Source organism: Eublepharis macularius, chromosome 5 (assembly GCF_028583425.1).
Source record: "Eublepharis macularius isolate TG4126 chromosome 5, MPM_Emac_v1.0, whole genome shotgun sequence".
NCBI lineage: Eukaryota > Metazoa > Chordata > Lepidosauria > Squamata > Eublepharidae > Eublepharis > Eublepharis macularius.
Window position 1 is genome coordinate 101,657,637 of NC_072794.1, and position 27,624 is coordinate 101,685,260.

The window sequence follows — 27,624 nt, forward strand, 5'->3', positions numbered from 1 at the left end:
GAATGTAGCAAGTCATGGCAGGAAGGCTTTTCAGATCAATGGGACTGTGGAGCGGCTTTCAATCACAGTGTTGCAGATTCTGTTCACTCACTCTAGGGTCAGGGATCCTTCCCACTTCCACCTGAGCACACCCAGAGGGTGCATCTCATCACCCACCTTTGCTGTTGATCTTGACCTTGTACAGGTCAGAAGGAGGTCCCAGTTTGGTGCAATGATAGGCTAGCACCTCCAGGCTGTAGTCCTTGTTGAACTTCAAGTTTGGGATCCTGGCAGATTGTACAATGATGGAAGAGATGTTCTCCTGATGTACGAGCACCTTAGATGAGTCATAGAGCCGGACCAGGAAACCGGTGGCTACGTTGTCACTATTGGTCAAATTCCAGTTCACATAAAGTGTATTTCTTCCTTCAACAAAGTAACTTTCAATCACAGGTTTGGCTGTTGGCTCTGTATGAAACAGATAAACAGTGTCAACTTGATCAATGTTCTGAGATAGTCGCACTTCAGCTTGGGCCAGTTTTAATACAACTTACAACTACAGCCTACTTATTAACAGCAGCAACAACAACAACATTCGATTTATATACCGCCCTTAAGGACAACTTAACGCCCACTCAGAATGGTTTGCAAAGTGTGTCATTATTATCCTCATGACAATCACCCTGGGAGGTGGATGGGGCTGAGAGAGCTCTAGAAGAACTGTGACTGACCCAAGGCCACCCAGCTGGCTTCAAGAGGAGAGTGGAGAATCAAACTTGGTTCTCCAACAGTGCTCTAGATGCTGTAGAGAACTTGAAGGTGACAATCCCTGCTACCGAAGTCTTACAATCTGCAGCAGACAGACAAAACTGGAATGCAGAGTGTTGTCACTTGCAACTAGGGTTGCCAGCTACAGGTTGTAAAATTCCTGGAGATTTTGGGGGTGGAACCTGGAGAAGGCAGAGATTGGGGAGGGGAGGGACCGCAGCAGGGTATAATGCCGTAAGAGTTCACCCTTGAAAGGAGCCATTTTATCCAGAACTGATCTTTGTGTCCTGGAGATCAGTTGTAATTCTAGGAGATCTCCAGCCACCACCTGGAGGTTGGCAACTTTATTTGCAACTTGCAAACTGCATCACCTCAAATACAATGTGTTTACTCTCTTAGGGTGCAGATAGAAAAACTAGGGGGTTTTCTATTGTGCAGTGAGCTTTGCTTCTCTCCATCTTCATTCTTTTATTGGCACTTACCTCTGGTTCCAAATCCACTATGGATTTTTCACCCTCTCATGTTTAGAGGACAGATGGCATTTTTAAAAACTCTTTTTTCCTCAGGAATACAGCATTTTATCCATTTATGTTTATTTGGCACCTTTTTTAAAAAGCCACCCTGTTTGTCTTCTTAAGCTTTGAAGTGTTGCTCTGGATGATTTGGGGAAGAGTGGTTTTGAGATTGCCATGAGGCCCAACCAGTTAGCTTGCCCTTCCTTTTGGGTTCTTTCCCAAGTTTCCTAATAGTCTCGTTTGTTGACTAGTAGGTTTGCTGGCAGGGTTCGTTCTTTTGACTTACAGTGTCTAATGTATGAATATCATCATCATCATCATCATCATCATCATCATCATCATCGATGGTGATGGTGATGGTGATGATGGTGATAACAGCAGCAGCAGCAACAACAACAATATAGAGGCATAGAATTGACAAATGAACCTCTTCTCAAAATATACTCAGCTCTGGGTATATCATCTCCAGCTAAAAGGAGGGCAAGGCCTAAACCCTGGTGGGCTCATACAAGGCCTTGACAAACAGGCCCATTTCTTTCCTCACATCCTGTGGCTGCTGGTCCTAAGAACAAACAAAAAGGAAGACAACCCCAACAGTATCTGATTCCATGCTTACAGAATCAGATATCTAATTAATTACAGCATTTCTTATTCCCTCCACACACACATACACACAGGGTTGCCAGGTCCCCTTACCCTCCTAGTGAGAGAGTGGGATTCTGCATTCACCTTCTGTTTGTTTTTCTGGTGACATCATCACGCAGGCACTGGAACGTGCATGCACTTCACAGCAAGCTGATTTGGGCCCCAAATGGGTCCATTTGGGGCACAAATCAGTCCGCTGCAAAACGTGGGAGCTCTGTCGGGGTGGTGCGATGACATCACTCCTGGGAAGTGACATTGTTGCACTGCCCTAGGAGCATGCCTGGGAGGCCCATTCCTGCACTCCCCCCGCCGGCCAGGTGAGTGGGGGGGCAGAAGATGAGAGCGGAGGGTTCCCTGCTTCCACTGGGGGACTGGTAACCCTACATACACACTCCAAACTCTTTGGAGTCCTTGGCCATCAGCTACTCACCTTGGCACTCTGTTACCATGACAGCGTGAGGCCCCACAGCACCTTCTCCTCTGTCTCCAGGGCGTGTCAGCTGAACCTTAACAAGGTAGGCAGTGACAGGTCGGAGGTTCATCAGGGTGATATTCTGGATATTGTCAACTGTTAATCAGATTACAGCCCATTAGTGGAGAGTTTCACGCTACAGGCCTTGTTCACATTTTTCTACTACTGAGAACCAGAATGCAGGACCCTCTGCTTGGACTTAGTGGAGGATCCTACCTAACGTTCCTTTCTCTTCTCTTGCATACTGCAGGGAAAGATCTATATGAGTTTCTCTTGGGTGCCATGGCTGTCTTTGCAGCAAATTATCAAGTTAACATGCGTCATTGAAAGCCCTTTTCAGTCATTCTTCTGCTGTTGTTTTATACCTTTCAAAAACAGAAAGGTAAGTCTAAACATGTTTATACTAGGATTCCAAAATGACTGATGGTCACGCAGGAAAGGTGATTTATAACTGTATACCTTCCTGCTCTTTACTACGCATATATGGTTTTTGTTTTGGACATATCAGCTAGGTATTGCCACAGAGTGGTACACCACTGAAGAAGCCTTGCATCTTCGTGCCAGGTGAGTTGAAAACACTTGGCTTCACTCAGTGGCCTCTCCTGGTACTCTTTCTGTCTGGCTGAGGACTGGAGCTATAACAGGCACAGACCCTGCAGTGAGTACACAGAGGTGGAGTGGCAGCTCCAGCCAGGTGCATTAAACTCCTTACCTACAATGGATAACCAGTGAGATGTGTCATCATTTGGCCTATAAAGAACCTTGATAGAGATGATAGGTCCGTCACCCGAGAAATGTTCCACGGGGGATATCACAAGCTGCCGACTCTGCTTGGCTAGAAGCCTGGGAGGGCTAAGTGGCTCGGGAGGCACTAGGGAAAGAATGGAACCAGTGCTGGAGAACCATCAAAAAGCAGAGATGACAAAGAGCATGCAGGTATAACCTCTGTCCTTCTTAGAAAGACATTTTGAACTGTTACAGTAGATCCACACCATTCATTTGTCATATAATGATTTCCCTAAACCTATCTCCATTACTTTAGTGTTAGTGCCTCAGGCGATGTCCTGTCTCTGATTAAGTTCCAGGTTTCTTCACTGGAAACTTAATACTTCATGAAAGAGGCAGTACTTGCATATCTGCCAGATGTCTTAAGAGAGGCATTCAAGTGTTTGGGCCAGTGTCTCTTTTTTAATCTTACAAACACTCTATATGGTAAAGTTCCAGGCCTGTATAACCAAAGGTGTTTCCCATTATGACTTTGTACTTCCCAGAAACAGAGGATGGCACAGCTGTATCCCTGAAATGTCATCTGCCTTGCCTTCTTACCTTTTACGGTGACCTTGAACTTGCCACTATCCTGCCCACCTGTGGTAGAGACACGGCATTCCCAGAAATTAGTGTCAGAGAAGACAAGTGGTGGCACCCGAAATTCACAGGTAGTCATATCTTTTTCCATTATAGCTTTGATGGGCTGGACAGGAAAGAATAACATTGTTATTTAGTCACAGAAAATAATAACACAGTAATTTTTGTCCAAGTCTCCTATTCACATGTAATTGTGGGGAAACACAGTTCATCAAGGGTCAAAGGAAGGCTTGCCTCATCTCCATTATTACCAGCTCCCTTTCTATAATGGAGCCTTTCATGTGGGCCTAATGTTGCAAGTTGTGTAGAATATTGAGGGCAAAGATTGTCCTGGATGTTTCATTGTACTTTCCCCAATATGTTAATCTCTTCACTTGCTTTATCCCTGCTTTTCTGAGGAATTATTCCCCAGTTCTGATATCCGGCTAGTGGGAGATTTCAATGCCAGAGTGGGCCAGGATATTAACAGCTTTACCAGAAAGGAATGTATCAGTCTGGAGGATTTATTGTATCCCCTGTGGTTTTCCCTGAATGGGGTTTTGAATAACAGTGATGTTTATCTTTTGAACTTGGCTTTTAGATTTGGTCTGTATAGCCTTCATGGCACTGAATAAACTTTAATGGCATTAGCACCATTCATTATACCCTAGTTTCCTCATCTCTTTTACCTAGGATTCTGCATTTTGACATTCATAATAGACCACAGAGTGATCACATGCCCCAGTTTACTCTTTTTCTTGCACTCATTAAACTCTCACCCACAATATGTTATAATAACGCAGGTCCCAATTTAGACAAACAATGCCTTAAATGGAGTATTAGTCTAGACAATAAAATTAAAGCTCTTCTCAAATCTCAGAAATTAATGGAACTGAGAAATCATATGAATTCATCTTGCTCAGATATTTATGATACATTTGCAAATATCATTTCTTTGCTGAATCCTTTATATAACCACAGTTAGTCAAACTAAATAAGATCATATAAGAAAGACTTGGTTTGACGAGGAATGTAGACTCATGAGGCAAACATGTGCACTCCAAAATAGTGTCAGAATAGCCAGGTCTCACAATTCACTTCAACTTTTGTCTCTGTTTCATTCCCAATATAAGCAGCTTTTGAAGAGGAAAAAACTCTCCTAATGTAAATCACAGTGGGAAGAGTTGGGTCTTTCTATTATTAAAAGAAAGATAAGAGATTTTGGGAATTGATAGCCCTTGGCATCCAAGTTAGTATCCGTAAGACTGATGTACTTATTTCAGTAGATACCTGGTTTTGTCATTTTTCTACTTTCTATAGCAACATCCAAACCGATCCATCTGCTGAGTATTCAGTTACGGACTGAGACTCTCTTCTAACGTGGGATCCAATTTCTGCCTCAGAATGTAGTCAGCTGATTGACACCTTGTCCTTAGGTAAAGGTCCTGGTGGAAGATTTCTTGCCACCTGAGATTTTTAAGCTGAATGCTCATTGGTGGCATCCAATTTTAGTCTGACCTTTCTCAGAAATTGATTATACCTGTATTATTCCTTCTAATTGGAAACAAAGTATTATAATTCCTATTTGTAAAAAAGGCAATAGGCAAGACCCTGCCAATTATCGTCCTATTCGTTTTTTGGATATTTCTTCTAAATTACTTACACGCAGGGCTCCGCTTGGGGGGGAACGCTCTGGAATGCCGTTCCAGTAGCTCTGAAAAGAAATCACGTGGGTGATGAACACCATGTGGCTGGTGGCCCCACCCACATGCCCACGTGATTCCTTTTCCTCCCCGCAGCAGCAGCAGTAGCAGCAGTGAGAGAGCACCCACCGGGATTACCTCCTGCTCCTGGTGAGTTAGTTGGGAAGCGAGGGGGCAGTGGGGGGGCAGCGGCAGCCTCTGGAGCAGGCCCCATGGCCAGCCGGCACCACCGTGGCCTGCGCCGCCTGTCCTCCTGACCTACAGGCCAGTTGAGGTGGTGCGCGGCCAGCGGCAGCCTCCAGAGCAGGCCCCGCAGCCAGCTGCCACTGCGGCCTGCACTGCCTGTCCTCCTGGCCTGCAGGCCAGTCAAGGCGGCACGTAGCCAGTGGTGCCCTCCGGAGCAGGCCCTTTGGCCAGCCAGCGCCACCACGGCCTGCGCTGCCCATCCTCCCAGCACTGCCTGTCATGTTGCAAGCGGTGAGTAGGAATATCTCCGGGTGGGGAGGTATTCTGCTGGCTTTGTTGGCTGTTCTTGAATGTTACTGCATGCCCCCCTCCCCATCCAGATGTACAATGTGGAATGGATTTTTTTTATTTAAAAGTCTGTGCTTTGCTGTCTTTCTGATGCTCTGATGTTCTTGAATGTTACTGTATTCCACCCCCCCCCCCAGCCAGATGTACAGTGTGGACTGGTATTTTTTATTTAAAAATCTGTGCTTTGCTGTCTTTCTGATGCTCTGCTTTTGAAGCAATTTTTCTCCAGGTAGGCGTGCCAGCTCTGATTTGGGAAATACCTGGAAATTTTAGGGGTGGAGCCTGAGGGAGGGTGGGTGTTGCCTTCTGACACACTTCCAGTGATGTCAGGGGGTGTGGCATATGGAAATCCGGGGGTCATTTCCTAGAAAAAGAACTGCAGGAACTCATTAGCATAACTCATTAGCATATGCCACACCCCCTGACATCACTGGAAGTGTGTCAGAAGGCAACATCCACCCCTCAGGCCCCTTTCCGCAAAAGTCTCCAGGTAAAGCAGAATGAACTCAAAGCAGCTTACCCTCCTCTGGAGAGCCAGCCCTGCTTGCACCCACTCACTCACTCTCTCAAGTCACAAATGAAAATAAAGCAGCATGAATTCCAAGCAGCTTGTGTTCCTTTGGAGCTCAGCACCACTCGGCTTGCACTCACTCACTCATTTTCTCTCCCCCTCCCCCAGTCACCAATGAAAGTAAAGTTGCAGAGCAGAATGAATCCAAGCAGCTTGCCTTCCTTTGGAGCCCAGCACCACTCGGCATTCACTCATATTCTCTCTCTCTCTCTCTCTCCCCCCCCCCAGTCACCAATGAAAGTAAAGGAGCAGAGCAGAATGAATCCAAGCAGCTTGCCTTCCTTTGGAGCCCAGCACCACGCAGCATTCACTCATTTTCTCTCTCTCGCTCCCCCCCGTCACAAATGAAAGTAAAAGAGCAGAGCACAATGAATTCCAAGCAGCTTGCCTTCCTTTGGAGCTCAGCACCACTCGGCTTGCACTCACTCACTCATTTTCTCTCCCCCTCCCCCAGTCACCAATGAAAGTAAAGTTGCAGAGCAGAATGAATCCAAGCAGCTTGCCTTCCTTTGGAGCCCAGCACCACTCGGCATTCACTCATATTCTCTCTCTCTCTCTCTCTCTCCCCCCCCCAGTCACCAATGAAAGTAAAGGAGCAGAGCAGAATGAATCCAAGCAGCTTGCCTTCCTTTGGAGCCCAGCACCACGCAGCATTCACTCATTTTCTCTCTCTCGCTCCCCCCCGCCGTCACAAATGAAAGTAAAAGAGCAGAGCACAATGAATTCCAAGCAGCTTGCCTTCCTTTGGAGCTCAGCACCACTCGGCTTGCACTCACTCACTCATTTTCTCTCCCCCTCCCCCAGTCACCAATGAAAGTAAAGTTGCAGAGCAGAATGAATCCAAGCAGCTTGCCTTCCTTTGGAGCCCAGCACCACTCGGCATTCACTCATATTCTCTCTCTCCCCCCCCCCCCAGTCACCAATGAAAGTAAAGGAGCAGAGAAGAATGAATTCAAGCAGCTTGCCTTCCTTTAGAGCCCAGCACCACTCAGCATTCACTCATTTTCTCTCTCTCGCTCCCCCCCCCCCCGTCACAAATGAAAGTAAAAGAGCAGAGCACAATGAATTCCAAGCAGCTTGCCTTCCTTTGGAGCCCAGCACCACTCGACTTGCACTCGGAGGAAAAGGAATCACGTGGGCGGGGCCAAAACTCACATGACCTCTTTTTAGACCTACCGGAACGTCGTTCCTGTGCGTTCCAGCTCCAAATGAGCCCTGCGCAAATCAGTCATGCCAATGACACACTCCTGGTGATGTCAAGGGGGCATGAAAAATGCTAATGAGTTATGCTAATGAGTTCCTGCAGCTCTTTTTCTACGAAATGACCCCTACTTACATGCCATCTTTTATTCAAACTGGAAGATTAAGCAGAATCATCAAACCTTTTAAATCTTGAACAAGCAAGTTTTCATAAGGGTCATAGCACAGTTGCTCACTGTATGACATTGAAGGCCCTGATTCAGAAATACACCAAAAATATAGAAGATGCCTTTACGTTTCTTTTGTTGACCTTACATCAGCCTTTGACTCTATAGAGTGGTCAAGACTCTGGGGGTAAACTTGGTAAAACAAACATTGATAGAAGACTTTTTCAGATACTACATACCAATCTCACAGTCAAAGGTAAGTGTAGGCTCACATGGCTCTCTTATGGACACTATCCCAGTAAGGAAGGGTGTAAAACAAGGTTGTCTGTTGGCCCCTTTTTTGTTTAATTTCTATATTAATGATTTTGTTCAGGCCATGGAATCCCTGAACTCCCCCCCCCCCCCGCATCATTGGCTGGTCAGAAAATTTCAGTTCTGCTGTATGCAGATATGGCTATGACGTCTTTTACCAAAATTGGGCTCAGAAGGATGTTAGTTAGGTTGGCTAATAATTGTGATAGAGAGGAATTAAGTATTAATTATAATAAAACAAAAATTGTAGTTTTTGGTAAAAACAGATTCAAGCATAGATGGTCTATTAATGCTCACAAAATAGAACATGCTCCCTTTTTAAAACATCTAAGTATAATATTTCATGGGTCTCTATCTTGGCAGGCACAGTTTAATGTCTATTTATCAACTGTCTGCCATACATTGGGAGCCATTTTAAAATTCTTCTTTTCAAAGAGTGGCCAGTTAATAGCCCTGGCCTTTAAAGTATTCCTGGGCACATTATTATGCAGCTCTTGTATGAGGCTAAAATATGGGGATGGAATGAGAAAATACTTGACCAGCTTGAAATTATCCAGAACAACTTTTTAAGGAAAATTCTAGGACTCCCTCAAGGAACTCCTGGTGCACACCCAAGGTTAGAAGTCGGACTTCCCTCTATTACAGCAAGAGTCTGCTTGAAACCATTAAAATAGTATAAGAAACTTGACAGTATTTCTGAAGACCATCTGGTAAAATATTGTTTCTGGTACTACAAGGAAGGGAATCAGTGGTCTAATTTGCAGTCCCCTATTCTGCAGTTATACCCTTTGCCTTTCTTAGAGGCTGTAAAGCTTTGGGATTCAAGTAAAATTCATAATTGGATTTTTGAAAAAGGTGCCTGCTATGATATTAGTTTGGCTCGACAATCTAAATTTTCTCAGTGGTATCATAGATTAAGAAAAACAAATTATTTTCTTGTTAACGTAGCATTAGAAAGGCCAGCTAAAGAGAAACGCATTTATTAGTGCTCATTTCCAAACTATACTGAGTATTTACAGGGCAGGTTTCATAAAATACCTGTGGAATAATGCTTCTGCCCTTGTGGTCTTAATCAGGTGGAAGATATCGTACACTATCAGTGCAATCCTAAGCAAAGTTACTCCAGTCTAAGCCCATAAACCGTTGAATCAACTTCTTGGAAATATTTCCGGTTCAGATGAAGAATGTATTGATTTTTTTATTGGCTGATGCTATCCCTTTTTATTTTCCAAGTGGCTACTTTTATCAATAAATATAAGGAAGAAATTAGTTTTTGCTAACTCTACAAGAATTTTAGCCAAATTGTAATTCTATGTTATTTCATGTTTTTTTCTGTATTTATTTCTTATCATCTTAGTTTTAAATTTGTAACTTTTACCCTGTTATGTAAAAATGTATGTTTTAACTTTTTCGTTGTGTATATTGTTATGTGTCGGTGTATATGTTGGCATGCTATGGCCTACGGCTACAACAATAAACTGTTACTTATTTAACTTTGCTTTTGTTTAATATTTTCAGGGTAATAGAAAGGTTGTCACCTTGTGATGAATTCTTACTCAGACTCAAGGTGTAAGTTCAACATGATCAACAGCTGGGACATCCAATAAGCAAGGCAATAGGGTTTGGATTGCAGAAATTTTAAAACAAGCAGAAATCTGATACAGAGTTGAATCAAAGCATAAACATAACACATTAAACAATGCAGAAACTACCTAGTGGGAGTGTATTACAGCAACCAACAGTACACAGTGGTATATTCTCCAGTCCCTATCCATTACCCAAGCATTTCTCTGAACCATTTCCTTACAATACATCCCTCCTGCTTGTGTAAAAAGCCCTCCCGAATAATTCAGTTTTGCATAGTTTGCAGAAAGCCAGAAGGGTGGGAGCCCTCCTCACCTCATCAGGTATGCCATTCCTTAAGATTCGCCCTGCCTTTCCCCATAGCAACAGAGTTGACAGCTTACAATAACAGAGCTACAGACTCTAAAAGACAAACCCCAAACCAAATACTAAACTGGTATAAAACTATAATAGATGCATAGGGTAGTTGTGCCCTTTGCTTTGTAGTGTTTTCAGCAAGAAAGGCAGGCTAAAATGTTTTAAATAAATGAAACGGTTTGGCTTGATTCAGACATAAAGTGAAGCTATGGGTTATTTTAACTGTTATTAGTGTGATGTTTGAACGGAATGTTTGTGACCTGACTAGTATGCTTTCCAGGTTCCTCTTATTTATCCTTCCTATGCATATTTATGAACTTGGGTGGCCTTGCTAAAACATATAAATAAACACAACTTGATACCCTTTGTCTTAATCAACAGGAAGAAGAGCTTAGAGATCGGGTTTTGGTGGAGTGGGGTGGGGAGTAGATTGCAGAGAGAAGATTTAGGACATAAGTAGATAGAGAGGTAGCAGAAAGGCCACACCCATGATGCTGGGACTGGGCAGGGCCTAATGTAGATCATTATGGTCCCTTACCATGAGCACTGTCCCATCAGCCTTGCGCAGTTCAATGCTGTCACGCACAGGGAGCGGGTTGCCTGTTGCCATGCAGGTAATTATAGGCTGAGCGCCTTGATTGAACTCCAGGTATGAGATCAAATTGATGATCTGGGGGATCCGATCTTGGCACAGGACATCAAAATAAAAATTAAAGTTATTTACAATATTAATAACAAAGCATTTTAAAAGGTGTGTTTTATGCTATTTTCATCTATATCTGTCTAATAAACACTACTTCTGCCATTGGCATGTTCCTCGGTTCGGCAGCATTTTGGTACTCTGATCAACTGCTGCTATTCCTGTTGTTCCTGAGACAGCTATTCCAAGATGCATTTACCTGACTTCTCACAACGCTGTCCATGCCAACCAGATGGGCAAATACACCCACTGAACCGATTACAGGTGCCTCCATTTTGACAGTGACACTCCAGGGCACAGTCAGGGCCAAATGTCCTGTGGTTACAAGCTGCAGGAAGAACACAAGAAGACTGAATTCATAGGTCTAGGATTTGGACAGATTTCACACGTGCCACTTAAAGTGTTTTTAAACCTATTTTCCCTTAAAGCAATTTTTAATGTGCTTGTATCAGCAACGCATGAAGGAAGAATATCACTTTTCAATTATTATAAAAATAAGAAGAACCCTGTTGATCAAAGCAAAGCCCAGCATCTTGTTCCTCCCAGCTGACAATCAAATACTCCTGGAAGGCCTACAAGCAGGGGTCAGAAACCAAAGCCCCCCGCCCCTGCTTTGCATGTCCTTGTTTCCCAAAAACTGATATTCAGAGGTAGACTGCCTTTCCATGTTACTGTTTCATTGTGTGAACAGATGTGTTCTTTATGACATGTACTTTAAGTCCTCCATCTGCTCTTTTCTGCCATAGCGGTGTGACCCTTTGAAAGTGGCTTTTCACATTTTAATTTCTCCCTTTAGGGAGCATAGGAGGAAGTCCGGCAGGTTCCCTGATACAAATTTCCTTCACCATCCCTTCTGTGCTGTCTAATGAAACTGACAAAGTTGGGAAAAATTCTTGCCAGTTTCACTGATTTTGGGGAAACTTTCCTTGTTCTCTTCTTTCTCACCATTTCATTGCTGCTGCAGCATCTCCAAAGAGGAGAGTGTGTTTCCTTCAGAGGGGATATCAATAAAACATATATTTTCTTTCAACCATGTCAGTTTCACTGCAGAGTAGGGAGGAAACAATAGCAATTAATATAATTCCAAATGGGTGGCTGTGATAATCTGTGGCAGCAGAATAAAACAGGAGTCCAGTAGTACCTGAAAGACTAACAAAATTTATTCCATCATAAGCTTTTGTGAGCCAGAGGCCACTTCATCAAAAACATGAAATAGGTACATCCATTAGGCTGATGCATTTATATTAAAGGGTGCAAACAACAGAAAAGCCCTGCCTTTCATATAAATGAATTGACGTCGTTGATGCATCTGATGAAGTGAGCTCTGACTCACAGAAGCTTATGCTGGGATAAGTTTTATTAACTTTTAAACTGCTACCAGACTTCTGTTTTATTGAAGAAAGACAGGCTAAAAGGATACCTGTCTAATCTGCATCTAATTGCAATACAGGAATCCAAGGTAAGCAGGTGGCAGAATGTATTATCCTACACAAGATAGTGCAGGTGTGGTGAGATTTAAGACATGAAATACATATTTTGTCAGTAGTGAAAATGTGTATATAGTGAAGTAGGGTAGATTCCTAAATAACAATTAGTGCTTTAAAATATATGTCTGATTTTTTATTTACAGGTTAAGTATGAATTGAAGGAGAAGGAGAAGTTGTAAACAGTCCTATTGGTTTTTCATTTAAGGACGAGCTGAGTAAACTCTGGGATCCACACAGAACAGCTTATACTCAAACTAATGTGTGTTCAGCAACTTTTGGAAAATATAGTTTCCTATAAGCACCCTCTTATTCAGTTAAAACACACACACACATGTGAGGGCTGCCTAGGGAAAGGGGGAAATCAGAACTAGAAAAAGAAAGCATTGAAGGCAAGGGATTCCTTTTTCTTTGCTGCAAATTTTCCTGCTGTCAAGGATCTTGTTGTTGCCATGTTGGGTCCAAATGGGAGGGAAATGATTCTAAAGAAACATAGGGAGGAAGCTACTCTCTTCTGTCTGTCAGTCAAGCAGAGTCACAACAGAGAAAGCCACCAAAGCTGGATGCAAGTACTAAGCAAGTGTATGTGTCTGAGGTGGAGTCTCTTTCTACACATATATTTTCAAGAAGTCACACATTATGTAACAACACAGCGGATTGTAACTATGGAAGAGCAAGTTGACATAAAAATGTTGATGTTGTAGGAGTGAAATTTGGTGTAGTGGTTAAGAGCACGGGACTCTAATCTGGAGAGCCGGGTTTGATTTCCCACTCCTCCACTTGCAGCCAGCTGGGTGACCTTGGGCTAGTCACAGCTCTCTGGAGCTCTCTCAGCCTCACCCACCTCACTGGGTGTTTTGTTGTGGGGATAATCATGGCATACTTTGTAAACTGCTCTGAGCGGGCATTAAGTTGTCCTGAAGGGTGGTATATAAATAGAATGTTATTGTTAAATATTATTCTAAGATACATGTTTCCTGAACAACCATTATTTTCTTGAATCTTTACCACATCTCACTGAGCACAGGAAGACCTTATGGTTCAATTCTTACATTGTTTTTTTGATGCAGAAAAAACAAACATTCATTTTACAATATCAAGTGTGACATAAGGAAAGTTTTGTTCTGAATGCATAGGCAACTGGCATTTTTCATATCAAGGCAAATTCCAGTCTATGGACTTGATAACTGTAAATTTTAGCTTTCTCCAGTCTAAGGGCACTTAGGAAAAAAGGGGGTGGGCGGGCAGGTGGAACTGATGTGATAAGCTCCTCTTGTACTATAAAAGTACAAGAGCTCTCTCAGCCTCACCCACCTTCCAGCTGCTATCACATTATTTTTACAGACTCTACCCTGTTACTTCTTTGCATCCATTCAAGCTGCCTGAAGCTTCAGCTGCTGAAGAAATTACACGATGGGCATTTGGGTAGGGAGCCACACAGCCCTTTCTTTGATGCTACCAACTACTACAAGGAGAAAGAAACAAGGATGTGCTTTTGATCCTGTGGATCAGAAGAGAAATGCCTCCATGTTGTTCACATTCTAAGCAGGATTTGAGTCCAGTGGCTCTTTAGAGACCAATAAGGTTTTCAGGCTATAAGCTTTCAAGAGTCAAAGCTCCCTTCTTCAGATACCTGAAGAACTTTGATTCTTGAAAGCTTATAGCCTGAAAACCTTATTGGTCTCTACGGTGCCACTGGACTCAAATCCTGCTGTTCTACTGCAGACCAACATGGCTATCGACCGGAAACTAATGTACCAAAGTGTTATAGCCCTAGTGGACTGAACAGAACATGTAAGCTGTAGTTTGACATACCTGAACCACACTGGGGACCACTCCATCCAGCAGCACAGGAACAGCCATATGGGTCAGGCAGGCAGAAGGCCAGCCCCCTGCAGCCCTGCTCACTGGGACACTGTTCCTGACAGTTCCGCCCAAACCTGCCTTCCCTACAAGCTGAAAGTCAAAAAGGTGCTTGTCAGGGATCTGCTTCCACTACAAACTTTATTGGCTCAAGTGCTCTTCCTTCCTGCTCCTTTATCCTTATAAATTCCCTTTGCTTTGATGCTACTATGACCTTTGGGTTCAACTCCATGCCCAAGCCCCTTTTCTCTAACTGCTCTCTTTGCAGAGCTACAGGCCTTGGGACATCATGATCATTTACCCACACCCAAATGCCTAGAAATGCATGCCTAGATCTGAGGAGTTTCCTCCATAGTGCATCTCTCTTCTAGCCAAGGGGAAGTAGAGGGAAAATGTATGCTTCTTCCATTCACTGGAAAAATTTGAAGGCTGTACAAAGGCAACATTGTCTTTTCAAAGCATAGCAAGGGTTCTAGAGGTAAAACAGAATGGAAGACCGTGTTTTCCTTGCTCCTAAAGTCTCACCTGCACAAAAATTTTGAAAGGATTCTGAATAGTACTTGATGTGCTTCTGAATCCTGTGGTGCACATGTACAGAAGCACTTGTATTGTGCTGGCCCCTTTCCATTCCTAGCAGCCAACATAACAACAAGAATTTAGCCAGGTATCAGCATTGGCCATACAATTTCCATTTCTGGGTCCCCAGTTTCATAACAAAGCACAATCAACTCTCTTTGCATGCATTTTACATTATACCAGTCCAGTGCTAAATGAGTACATGGAAAATGGCTGTGAATGCATGCTCTAAAGGTGAGCTGTTCCCGGGACATATAGGAATGGAGAGCATGAAGTGAATGCATCTTATACAGTGTGGGTCCTGTATAGAAGCATAGAAATCAGAAAAGCAGGAGGGGTGATGTGGGCGTCATATGATGTGGATGAATAAACAGAGCCTTGGATCCAGCATGCAGTTAGATTCCATTATGGAAGAAGCAAATGGCCATCACAGCTACTCTTTATGAAAAACAGTACATTTACAGCCTTAGGCCATGGAGTAAAAATACCCTCCGTCACTAAACTCAACTGCATGGAGCTCCTAACCTTTTTCACAGCGGGTGCCCATGAAACCTGGCGGGCAAATGCATTCTCCCACGATATGATGGCATATGCCCCCATTCAGGCAGTCCGAACAGTCCTTGTCACAAAGGACACCCCATTTCTTGGCTGTACAACCTGGGGTGGGGGGAGAGATAGAAGTACCCTGTTAGCACCGGGGAGCAGTGATCACAGCACAGTCATCAGGCTGGATCCCAGGGAAGATTTCTGCCTGCATAAAAGTAGTTTTGCAAGTGACAGCACTAAAACTACTCCTCGCTCCCTGCTTGCAGTAACTGAAAGGTATAATATCTCCACTATCTTTTCCACATGCACAAGACATAGCACAGGTTATTTCTTCAGATACAATTTCCAGACCATATTAAATGAAATCTTGCGTAGCATCTATTGTATGTTCAATTGCTCCATATGTACATTGTTATTTCATTAAAAATGATATTAAAGTGCTATGTGTTGCTGCAGCTGTTGCACTCAGTACTCTTCTCTTATGTAACTCAATAACAGTTTCAAAATATATAAAATTTGGGGTGAGTTCACACAGTCATGTTCATCACTCAGGCTGTTTCCACATTGGGGTTGGGAAAACTGCCCCTGCTGAAGAGGCAGTAGAAACTGGGGTGAAAGTGCAAGGAAATGGTGTCTTCATGCCTTGTTCCCAGGCTGCTCAGTGTTGTCTTTGCTGCCAAACCTGCCATCATATCAGTGCAGAAAGCTGACAGCCAACAATCACACTGTTCCCCCACCCTCCATGGTCTGGCAACTCCCCTTCTTCAAAGCTGTGCAGAAAGCACCACGGCTCATTTGGGGGTGGGATAGCCCATTGAGAGCCAGTTTGGTGTTGTGGTTAAGAGTGTGGGACTCTCATCTGGAGAACTGGGTTTGATTCCCCACTCCTCCACTTGAAGCCAGCTGGGTGACCTTGGGTCAGTCACAGCTTCTAGGAGCTCTCTCAGCCCCACCCACCTCACAGGATGATTGTTGCTGTGGGGCTAATAATAACATACTTTGTAAACCACTCTGAGTGGGTGTTAAGTCATCCTGAAGGGCAGTATATAACTGAATGTTGTTGTTGTTGTTGTTGTTGTTGTTGTTATTAAAGGGCTTAAGGGGGTGTATGGGGCTCAGCTCCACTCCCTTCTTGGATTGACTGGGAGAAAAGCACCCACACAGACACGCCACCCACTGTCCACAGCCACTCTGCAGTTCCTCTTTGAGCTGGAGCAAAGGGACTGTCTTTTTTTTGAGCTGTGGCTCAAAAGAGAAACCATGGGAGCCCCACGAGGCATTTTGTGGATGATCATGATATCAGGTGGAAGCTTGCCCCAAAGTGGGGGCATCCAGCTAGCCACATGAGGCAAAATCCCTTGGTGGAAGCAGCCTTGATGATTGTAAGCTGCAAGGATGATCTGTTTGTGTGAAACAACTATGGGAAGATGATGTTCAAACTTTTCCTCCCAGGCCACACTTGTGTTTTAAATGAGTAGTACTCACCCTGCTGCTTGCAGAGAGCCACATCCACAGTTACCGTCAGCCAAGAGACAGACAACTACTGTATGCCCTCTGCATCACCCCAACAAACACAAACAATACTACCTCGCCACTCCTGAACCTTAGCCAGCCCTTCTGTATCTGGAGTGAGGGGAAGGGGTAGCAAGTCAGATTTATGACAAACAAGCAGGGCTTTTTTTCTGATGGTACGCTCTGGTACACAGCACTGCAATCTCTTTTGGCTGGCTGGCTGGGACTCCCAAAGTAGTGAGCATCATGAATACCGGCACTTTTTTCTTTAGAATAAAAAGACAGCACACAACAGTGTGAAAGCTTTCAGGTTCCCCAGAACTTCTCATTAGGCTGAATGTTAAAAAACAAATCCCTCCCTATATTAACATTTCTTTTCAAGTTGAACTCTAGCATTGTAGGAGATGGGATGGTGAGAACCTCACTCTGCGCTAAATGTTTTGCTTGCAAGGAATTTTGCTTTACAAGTTAGTATTCAACAGTTGTCTGCCTCATTCTACCTCCTCATTCAGCTGCATATGTTGGTCTGGCTTCATACAGAGGACACCTACATCTCAACAAATGGAGCTTCCACATAGCAGATTTCCCTGAATTTCCCCTGACCCAGACCCCTGGCAGTGTTCCCCCCAGGCCACTCAGGGTTTATTTATTTATTTTGAATAAATATGACAATTGACATATCAAGTTGTATAGTTATCTTACCCCTCCCCGCATGTGAAGTCGCAGTGCGACTGGAACAGCTGAACCCCCTTCCCCTGCACCCCTTCTGGCAGGAGTGAATAGAATGAGCTACAGTCTTGGAAAACTGTAGATTACATTGTATGATGATGTGAGTTTTATTGTTTTAAATTGTTTTATGCTTGTTGTGGTCTGCCTTGAGCCCACTTGTGGGGAGAGAGGGATAAAAGTTGAATCAAATAAATAATGGTTGTTGTGGGTTTTCCGGGCTGTATTGCCGTGGTCTTGGCATTGTAGTTCCTGACGTTTCGCCAGCAGCTGTGGCTGGCATCTTCAGAGGTGTAGCACCAAAAGACAGAGATCTCTCAGTGTCACTACAATGCCAAGACCACGGCAATACAGCCCGGAAAACCCACAACAACCATCGTGGTGACACTGAGAGATCTCTGTCTTTTGGTGCTACACCTCTGAAGATGCCAGCCACAGCTGCTGGCGAAACGTCAGGAACTACAATGCCAAGACCACGGCAATACAGCCCGGAAAACCCACAACAACCATCGTTCTCCGGCCGTGAAAGCCTTCAACAATACATCAAATAAATAATGTTATAATGATCTGTTATAAATCAAGTTCTCTAAATTCACAGCTTTATTTTTTAAAGAAGGTAAGTCTCTAGCTCCTTTCATTGCAGAGATAGACTCTCCTCCTTATATTGTTAACAAAATCACCTTTGTCTTAATGTTCTATTGATATAGCAATATTCAATTGCTGATCTAAAATGGAAAACAAAAAGGCCATCCCATGGTGGGAGAAATGGATGCCCCGTGAGACTAGGGCAGGTAAAATGGCAACAATGTGGGAGATCCAGACACGGAGATCCAGACACGGAGATCCACAAGAGTGCCACTCAGCTTTGCTGCAAGCTTTTTCAAAATATCACAGCAGTGCACGTTTGGGAAAGAGTGCAGAAAAGACAGGGAAAATCCAGGAGGTGCACAGAAGCACCATGATGCTTTGGGAAAGTGGGTTGGATGCCTCCCAATAGCATCCAAGCTGAGTCAAACAACTCATGCATAAATCTGAGTTGTGACTTAGGGAGGCATGTTTTAAACCAAGGAAGAAGCAGGGGAGGGAAGAGGTATTTAACTCTCAGCCAGCAACTCCTCCCTATATTCAAAGCATCCACCTGGAGGTGCCAAATAGCCTTTGTTTCTTTCATGTCTCATCTGGTTTGGCCCTAAGAACTCCAAAAGAGTAGATATGTTAGTCTGTTGGGATCACCCAGCGCCTTGTAGCACATTGCCCTATTCACACAAAATAGTGACTGCATTTATTGGCAAGATTGTGGATAGTACACTCTCTGCTTAGGGAAGACTGAAGTGTCAAAATCAACAACTGGACAGGGCAGTAGATTGTCATGCCATAGCTCAAAAAACTGCAGCTGCTGAAATTGCCTCTTCCATGCAGCTATTAAAAGTACAAGAACTCAGTCCCCTTTTGCCCCTAATGACCCAAGGAAGGCTTTCCACACACAACATATCAGGGCTGGGAGTGGTTGTGTAGTCTGCATTGCATGATCTCACCTCGCACAATCAGTCTGTAGGAAGCACTTGACAAGGGGCTGTCCCCCATGAATGAGGCACTGTAAACCCCTCCATCAGCCACTCTTACAGATGGCAGGGACAGAGTGAATCGGTTGCCCTTCACTTCACCCTTGTCTGTGGTCTGATAGAAGGAGCCTGCATGGCAAAAGGTGAGAAAAACATGAGAATTAGAAGACCTGACTCTGAATCGGGTTAAAAACAGGAAATTCCTGTTTAGGGGTAGAGCCTGGGGAAGTCAGAGTTTGGGGAAAGGAGGGACTTCAGTGGGTTATAATTGCTATAGAGTCCACCTTCCAAAGCAGCCATTTTCTCCAGGGGAATTTATCTCTGTAGCCAGGAGATCAGTTGTTATTCTGGGTGATCTCCAGGCCACTCCTAGAGGTTGGCAACCATAGTTAGAAAGCATAACCAGCCTCTGGGTGTGACTAGCATGTACAGCTGGAGGCCCATACAGCTTGTCTTTTTGCCAGTAGGAGAATAGTTAGGCCAGTGGAAGTACAAAGCATCACAGCCAAACTACAAGGCAGGGCCAGGTATACTTGATGGATGTAGAAAGACGACTAAATGTTCCAGAAGGCAACTGGGTTCCTGCATTATCACAGGGAGATGTACACTGGAGGACCAGATCTCTGGACTAGATCTCACCTGGGCCGTGCAACTGAAAAGTGAGCACTTACCATTCCTTTTCCACAAAATGTCCGTGTGCTTTTCATGCTTTATCTTGGCAACAAGCTCAGCTGACTGGAAGAGGCTGACTGTCTGTGTTGCCTTTTCCGGGACCAGGTTGGCTGCAGAAGCACACAAAGAGAGGGTTAGATAGCAAGGCCTACTCATCAGAAGGCCATGCAATGGATCATCTTTTCTTGACTGGGAAGAGACTCCATCTCCAGCATGATTCATCTGCTTCTGAGTTTTTCAGCACTTACTGGAGAGCATCTCATCCTGCTCAACACACACACAAATGTCCACACATACAGCAAGGGAAATGGAGAAATGCAACAGTTGATCTGCTTACTGTAGATGCTAATTCACAATGCTCCCTGGTATAGGTGATGTAAAAATAGGAATGCTTAATTGGCATGATGTCCAAAAATAGCCTTTATAACTGGTACATTAGATTTAGAAGTAGTTCCTGGATTTCTCTTCTCTCAAACCCGCTATCTTACACAAAACTTTTGGCGAGTTCAATATCTGTAGTGGAGCTTTGATCTCCAATGTTCTGCCTCACTGAATCAATATATACTTCAAAGGCTTCCAAGAAGAAAGTCTCTTCACTTTTTAGTTATTCTTCTTGACTTCTTCCTTGTTGAGATTACTTGATTCATGGCTCTCTTCCTAGCTTCCCAAATGTCTATAATGAATGACCTGTACTACTCTAAAACTGTCAGGTGAAAATGTGCATCTGTATCTCTATAGGTGCATACGTATACCTGTATGGTAAATAACACAATAAGCTTTCCTGAGGTCAGAAACAGCTGTTGAATCATAGAATCATAGGGTTGGAAGGTATCTCTAGGGTCATCTAGTCCAACCCCCTGCACAAAGCAGGGAATTGACAAATATCCCCCCGATACACACACATCTACTGACCCTTACTCCATGCCCAGAAGATAGTAAATTACTGTCAGGAAGGATCCCTAGCCTGGTGGAAATTGCTACCTGACCCCAAGGTGGAGATCGGCCTTATCCGGGGCATGTAAGAAGGGGCCACAAGAACTAAGCACTAATGTAGCCCTTCCTGCCTTCCCTCTCATGATCTGCCTAGGTTCACAGAATAAACATTGCTGTCAGATGGCCAACTAGCCTCTGCTTAAGGGAGGGAAAATCCAGGAGGATCAGTGACTGTCAGCACTTTTTGCTGACAGATCATAGGATCCAACCCACTATTGCTTATTTATTTATTTAAAACATTTGTATCCTGCCTTTCCACTCAATATAGGGTCCACAAGGCAGTGAAAACTCACAACATCAAAAAAAATTAAATATATTAAACATTAAAAATAATTTAATAAAACATGTAAACACATAAACAGACACATAAAAATGAAGGAGGGCCATTGAAAGTTAATGAGAGAATGCCAAATAAAACAGAAAAGCTTTCACCTGCTTATGGAAGACAATTACAGAGGGGGACAAACTCCCTGAGGAAGGAGTTCCTCAATTTTGGTGCTATGATTGAGAAGACTCCTTCTCAGGTGGCCACATGCCTAGCCTCAGATGGAGGGGACAGATGAAGCAGATGACCAGAGACACCAGGCTGGGCCATTATGTTTTCTTATTTGCTGCTTTGCTGTATCTGTTTATCTATGATTATGTGAGTTTCAGTACAAAATTGGTAGGTAACGTAAGTTAATCTATCTGAAAACTGTTTATTTGATCCTGAGAATTCTGGAAAAGAAGACTTGACACTGATTAGAAATGAAAATACTGCAAGCTCTTGATCACCCATAGTATTTGTTTGGGGGGCTTCTGGTGAGGAATTATGGCAGGCTGATGTCTCTAACAAAGTGGAGAAACATCGCACTCAGGAACACCAGCAAGGAAGGCAATTCCAGCTCGCAAAATCTTCCTGGGTCAAAGGAAGATCATGAGATATTCTTTAATTGGAGGATTTCACACAACAAAAGATAAAGTAATGACTCAGACTGTGATTTCTGTTGCTATGATGATGTGACTCAAAGTTGTAGAGAGTGAAAAGTGAAAGTGTTTGATTTATAAAGACTTGGGCAGAGAAATATTGAGTGAGGGGTCCGAAAGCATTCAGGGAGCCAACTACAAGTCACACCAGCATATCCCGGACTTACACCAGCATAACCCCCCTCCTACGATGGAGCCTGGCCATGGTGTCACTCTGCCCTGACCCTCCACTGGTGTCTGGCTGCCATGGTCGGGTACAGGTGTAAGTGCAGCATAAGTCTCTTCACCAGCATGCCAGGGGGAGGGCTTGGAAGTGGGGACAAAGTTAGTCAGCTTCCTGAGCTGATTTGGGCCTTGGAACAGCCCCCGCAGAGGTGAAAAGTTATGTCACAAAAAACAACATTGTAGCCCAAAGGCATGCATTGTACAAGAAAAGTCACTTGCCGCCCCATGCCTGGCTCCAACCAGGTGGCTCAGTGGAGCACAGTGTGCCAACTACTGTGCTGTTCAATCCATTGACACCCCCACGATGGCCAAGCCCCTCTCCCCATGCCCAAGCAGCTTCCTGGGCACCCTGACCCTACATAACCGCTGGCCAGGGCAACCATGATCCAAGGTAAGTAGGGAGGTGGCCGGAGGCTCTGTCTGGGAGTCCCCTGCTGTGGGGACTTAGAGTGTGAGGCAAGAGAGGGTGCTGGTGGTGGTGGGGCAAGAGTGTGCAGGGAGAACTTTGTGAAATTTGGGGCTTGTCTCACACTTATATATGGGAGGAGAGCTAAGTCCAGAGTGTCTGACTAACAATTACCACTCAAATTTCCTTGCTGGTTACCCATCTCCTAAGTCCTGGCTCAAGGAGGGGCAAGGGCACACTGAAAAGTAAGAAGAAGCTGGGGAGGCAGCTGCCCTGGCTTGATCATTCACACCAGCCTCCCTTCTCTCATGCCCCCTCAAACACCAGCCTCCACGGTTGAGGCTCTCTGGGGGGCTGCAGCTGCTCCCCATGAGCCAGAGTGGCCCGTGCTTGCCACACAGGCAGTCACCCAGGGACCCACTCTCAACACAGCTGTTTCGGGGGAGGGGAGGAGGCTTCCAGCAATCTATATCAGGGTCTGTTCAGATTCTCTTGGCTGGTTCCTCCCTCAGGCAGATAAGAGGACATAGCTGCAGGTTGGAGTGACAGGATACTCACTCATGTAATTTCCATGCGATGGCGGTTGCACAACCCCATGACTGTCTCCCTCACAGGATCAGAGCTCTAAGCTGCCATGGAAATGACCAGATGTGGACAAGGAGTACTTTCCTGCTGGAGGAGCATCCTTGTCTGGTTGCTGGCAGCACCTCTGATGACAGAGCACCAGCAGCGACCCTGGCCATGGATACTCTCCCAGGATGTGGCAGACCTAGTCATGGCCTGCATGAGGTCAGACCTCCTGCCACATATGTGTCTGTTTTCTTTTCAGACCAGTCACAAGCCTTTAAGGAGACCAAGGAGCATGGCTGTTCCAGCCCCCAGTAATCCTTCTTGACTGCCATCTGAGCCAGCCCCAGGAGTGGTTCCTCAGGCAGCCTGCAAGTCATTCTCACTCCTGAGAAAGCAGCTCAGGGAATGCCTCTCCTGACCCCAACTGCCGAGCTAACAGGCATAGCTCCCTTCCCAGGCGAAGAAAGTTGGCAACACGAGTCCAGACATCCTCTTCACTTTTGGTGGTTCAATAAAGCCTGTGTTGAACAAAAACTCCCTCTCTGTCTGTTTGCTTGCCTGTGCATGACAGGAAGGTATAATCAGGAAGGCATAATCTTTTCTCTTACATAAAATTCTAATAGGGATTTATTTCCAAACTGTTATATCTGTATTGTCAATTTTTAATCTTGTAGTGAAATGTTGTTGAAGCACTTGACATTTTCCTTCTCACAAAATGGACTAAAATATCCCTTGGGATGTTTTTTGTTTTGTCAAACCTAGAGTTTATTCTATAAACATTATCAAATTCTGTCTCCATGTCTTTCTCCTCCCAATCAAAAAAAAAGGTTGCCAAAATTGTATTAATCTTTTCTCTAATATCTTCCTCAGGCACCTCTGGAATTGCTCTAAATCTCAAACAAGATTCTTTTTCTCTGTTTCATTAAAGCCAAATTATCGATTTGTCTTCCCAGCTCTCTGTCCATTACTTCTGTTTTATTCTCTAAGATCTCTATTTTTGCTGCAGTGATGTGTTTCACTGGAACCACTGCAAGTCGAAGGGCATTAGTAGCTTCCATCATATCCAATGGGCATTCCAGGCTCTCCTGTTCTTTCCAATAGGCATTCCCATCATTTGTTTCAGAACCCACCCTGCTTGCCTCTATGGAGCTGCCTCTCTGAGACTTGGAGGGCTGATCGTGGGTGCTGTGGGCTGTGGGTGCAACCCTCACTGGGTCCTGCTGCCTTCCTGGTCTTACTTTACAAGGAGGGGCGTCCATGGTTGTTGTGGGTTTTCCGGGCTGTATTGCCGTGGTCTTGGCATTGTAGTTCCTGACGTTTCGCCAGCAGCTGTGGCTGGCATCTTCAGAGGTGTAGCACCAAAAGACAGAGACCTCTCAGTGTTACAGTGTGGAAAAGATGTTGGCAGGTCATTTATATCTACTCAGGAGGGGTGGGGTTGAGCTGAGTCATCCTGTAAGAGTTTCCCAGGGTGTGGAATGCTAATGGCGGGAGGCTTCACTGTATCCTGAGGAGGATCTTTTGCATATGGATTGGTGTTTGATGTGCTAATCTTCCCTGCAGGGCTATTGTCGGGTGTAGAGTGTTTTGTTAGCCTGGTGTTTTTCAGAACTGGAAACCATGCTCTGTTCATTCTTAAGGTTTCTTCTTTCCTGTTGAAGTTTTGCTTATGCTTGTGAATTTCAATGGCTTCCCTGTGCAGTCTGACAAAGTAGTTGGAAGTGTTGTCCAGTATTTTGGTGTCCTGGAATAAGATACGGTGCCCTGTTTGAGTTAGGCTATGTTCAGCCACTGCTGATTTTTCAGGTTGTCCAAGTCTGCAGTGTCTTTCATGTTCTTTTATTCTTGTCTGGATGCTACGCTTTGTGGTCCCGATGTAAACTTGTCCACAGCTGCAGGGTATACGGTATACTCCTGCAGAGGTGAGGGGGTCTCTACTGTCATTCTTAAGGTTTCTTCTTTCCTACTTGAAGGTTATGCTTTTTCATAAGTACCGATCACAATGGAGAAAGAAATCGAGGGAAAACTCCCATTCCTGGATACCTTGGTCATCCGCAAAGCAAACTTTCAGTTAGGTCACAAGGTCTACAGGAAACCAACTCACACTGATCGGTACTTATACAAAAACTCCAATCACCACCCCCGACAGAAAAGAGGCATAATGAAAACATTAGTGGATCGTGCAAGGCGGATATGTGAGCCGCCTTTTCTCAATGAGGAAATTAATCATCTCAACCACGCACTTCAGGCAAATGGCTACTACAGAAATGAAATCCGAAGAGCAATCAAACCCAGGATGAATCAAACAACCAAGGAAAAACAGTCTCCTACAGGAAAAGTGTTTTTGCCATATATCAAAGGAATTACTGATCAGATGGGAAAGCTTATGAAAAAGCATAACCTTCAAGCAGTATTCAGACCCACCCGAAAAATACAACAGATGCTACGATCAGCAAAAGACAGTAGAGACCCCCTCACCTCTGCAGGAGTATACCATATACCCTGCAGCTGTGGACAAGTTTACATCGGGACCACAAAGCGTAGCATCCAGACAAGAATAAAAGAACATGAAAGACACTGCAGACTTGGACAACCTGAAAAATCAGCAGTGGCTGAACATAGCCTAACTCAAACAGGGCACCGTATCTTATTCCAGGACACCAAAATACTGGACAACACTTCCAACTACTTTGTCAGACTGCACAGGGAAGCCATTGAAATTCACAAGCATAAGCAAAACTTCAACAGGAAAGAAGAAACCTTAAGAATGAACAGAGCATGGTTTCCAGTTCTGAAAAACACCAGGCTAACAAAACACTCTACACCCGACAATAGCCCTGCAGGGAAGATTAGCACATCAAACACCAATCCATATGCAAAAGATCCTCCTCAGGATACAGTGAAGCCTCCCTCCATTAGCATTCCACACCCTAGGAAACTTTTACAGGATGACTCAGCTCAACCCCACCCCTCCTGAGTAGATATAAATGACCTGCCAACATCTTTTCCACACTGTGACACTGAGAGATCTCTGTCTTTTGGTGCTACACCTCTGAAGATGCCAGCCACAGCTGCTGGCGAAACGTCAGGAACTACAATGCCAAGACCACGGCAATACAGCCCAGAAAACCCACAACAACCATCGTTCTCCGGCCGTGAAAGCCTTCGACAATACATCGAACACCTCTACGAGGGGGGTCCATGTTTCTTGGAGCAGCAGTGGCAAGGGGGAGTTTGCAAGTGAGCAGTGCTTCAGCTGCCAGCCTGGCCCTTGTCAAAGATGGGGGTTGGCCCATGTCTGGCGTCATGTCTGCACCTTCTGTGTGGCTCTCATAGGGCATCTCTGTTGTGGTGCAGCGAGCCCAATCGTGGGGGTCTTTCTGCCTTGTGCACTCAATCTCTGCAGGGTGGGAGAGTAGAATCAGCAGCTGGCAACAGGAAATGTGGCCCAGCCTGTAGACCAGCTATGCTGTCTCCTGCCACTCATGGCACCATCAACTCCAGCCACCCTGCAATTGGTGGATTTGGCTGATGTTCCCAGTGCATCTACAGAGCATTCTCTCTGGGCCACACTGTGCCGCAGCTCTTCTATCAAATTCTTAAGGAGTGTACTGGTGGCACTGTATTTATGCCGGTGCACAGCTGCTGGTGCCGCCATGGGCTTCAGGGTTACACTGCCCATGAAATATTGCTACAAAATGAAACAATTATTAAAGATAGTGAAACTAAAAGAATTTGTTGAAATTAACTTAAACAAGGGCACTGACTTGAGAATGGTTTGGGATGCAAGTAAAGCCTTTATTAAAGATTACCTAATACAACATAATGCTCAACTTAACAGAAAGAAGAAAGAGAAAACGCAAAATATTTTGGATGAGATAAAAAGAAAAGAAGAAGAACCAAAGAATTCCCCAGGAAATATAAATATTTCTCAACAAATTAAGATTTTACAGCAACAGTTGAATATGCTAACAAATAAGAGAAATGGAAATAAAATTGAACTATGTAAAACAAAGAATCTTTGAATCTGCAAAAAAACCAGGAAAATGGCTGTTCTATAAATTGTGAAAAGAGAAAGAAAAAAGAAAATGATACTGAAAAAACAAGAGGAAGATATTGTATTAACAGATGCTGTGGTTATACAAAAACATTTTATACGCAGTCTTCTAATTTATACAAGAGTTATGATATTTAAGTGGAAAAAATAGATGAATATATTAGAAATCAAAATTTACCTAGGATTACAGAACAACAAAGACAAATTATTAATGGTCTTATAACAATAAGAGAAGTGGTGGAAGCTATAAAAGAGATTAAACCAGGAAAGTCCCCTAGATCAGATGGCCTTCCAGGTATTTACTACAAGTGCTTTGAGGATGAACTTTTACAACTGCTATAGAATATGATGAATTCTATCCCACAGTGAGGAAAGATGCCAGAGACATGGAAAGAGGCTAATATAACATTAATACACAAAAAGGGACAAGTCCCAGTATTGACAAGAAATTATAGACCAATATCATTATTGAATAATGATTACAAGTTGTTCAAAATGATATTAGCTAGAGGTGGGCACAATCCAAAAAAAATTACCGATCAAACTGATTGTGGATCCGTGCCGGCGACGACTCCAAATCACTGATACACACCGATCATCTCCCGTTTCCGATCT

At 44.2% G+C, this 27,624-nt stretch overlaps 1 protein-coding gene across 1 annotated transcript in view; it reads right to left on the reverse strand.

Moving 5' to 3' along the window:
* TIE1 (tyrosine kinase with immunoglobulin like and EGF like domains 1) overlaps positions 1 to 27,624 on the reverse strand; it is a 48,143-nt gene that overhangs the window by 9,358 nt on the left and 11,161 nt on the right. The window contains exons 3-12 of the mRNA XM_054981634.1: positions 19,792 to 19,902; positions 19,094 to 19,249; positions 15,300 to 15,431; positions 14,151 to 14,291; positions 11,051 to 11,179; positions 10,690 to 10,835; positions 3,706 to 3,850; positions 3,092 to 3,250; positions 2,338 to 2,475; positions 157 to 447 (exon numbers count right to left, since the gene is read on the reverse strand). Of these exons, the coding sequence (XP_054837609.1) occupies positions 157 to 447; positions 2,338 to 2,475; positions 3,092 to 3,250; positions 3,706 to 3,850; positions 10,690 to 10,835; positions 11,051 to 11,179; positions 14,151 to 14,291; positions 15,300 to 15,431; positions 19,094 to 19,249; positions 19,792 to 19,902 (1,548 nt within the window). The remainder of the gene's footprint in view (positions 1 to 156; positions 448 to 2,337; positions 2,476 to 3,091; positions 3,251 to 3,705; positions 3,851 to 10,689; positions 10,836 to 11,050; positions 11,180 to 14,150; positions 14,292 to 15,299; positions 15,432 to 19,093; positions 19,250 to 19,791; positions 19,903 to 27,624) is intronic.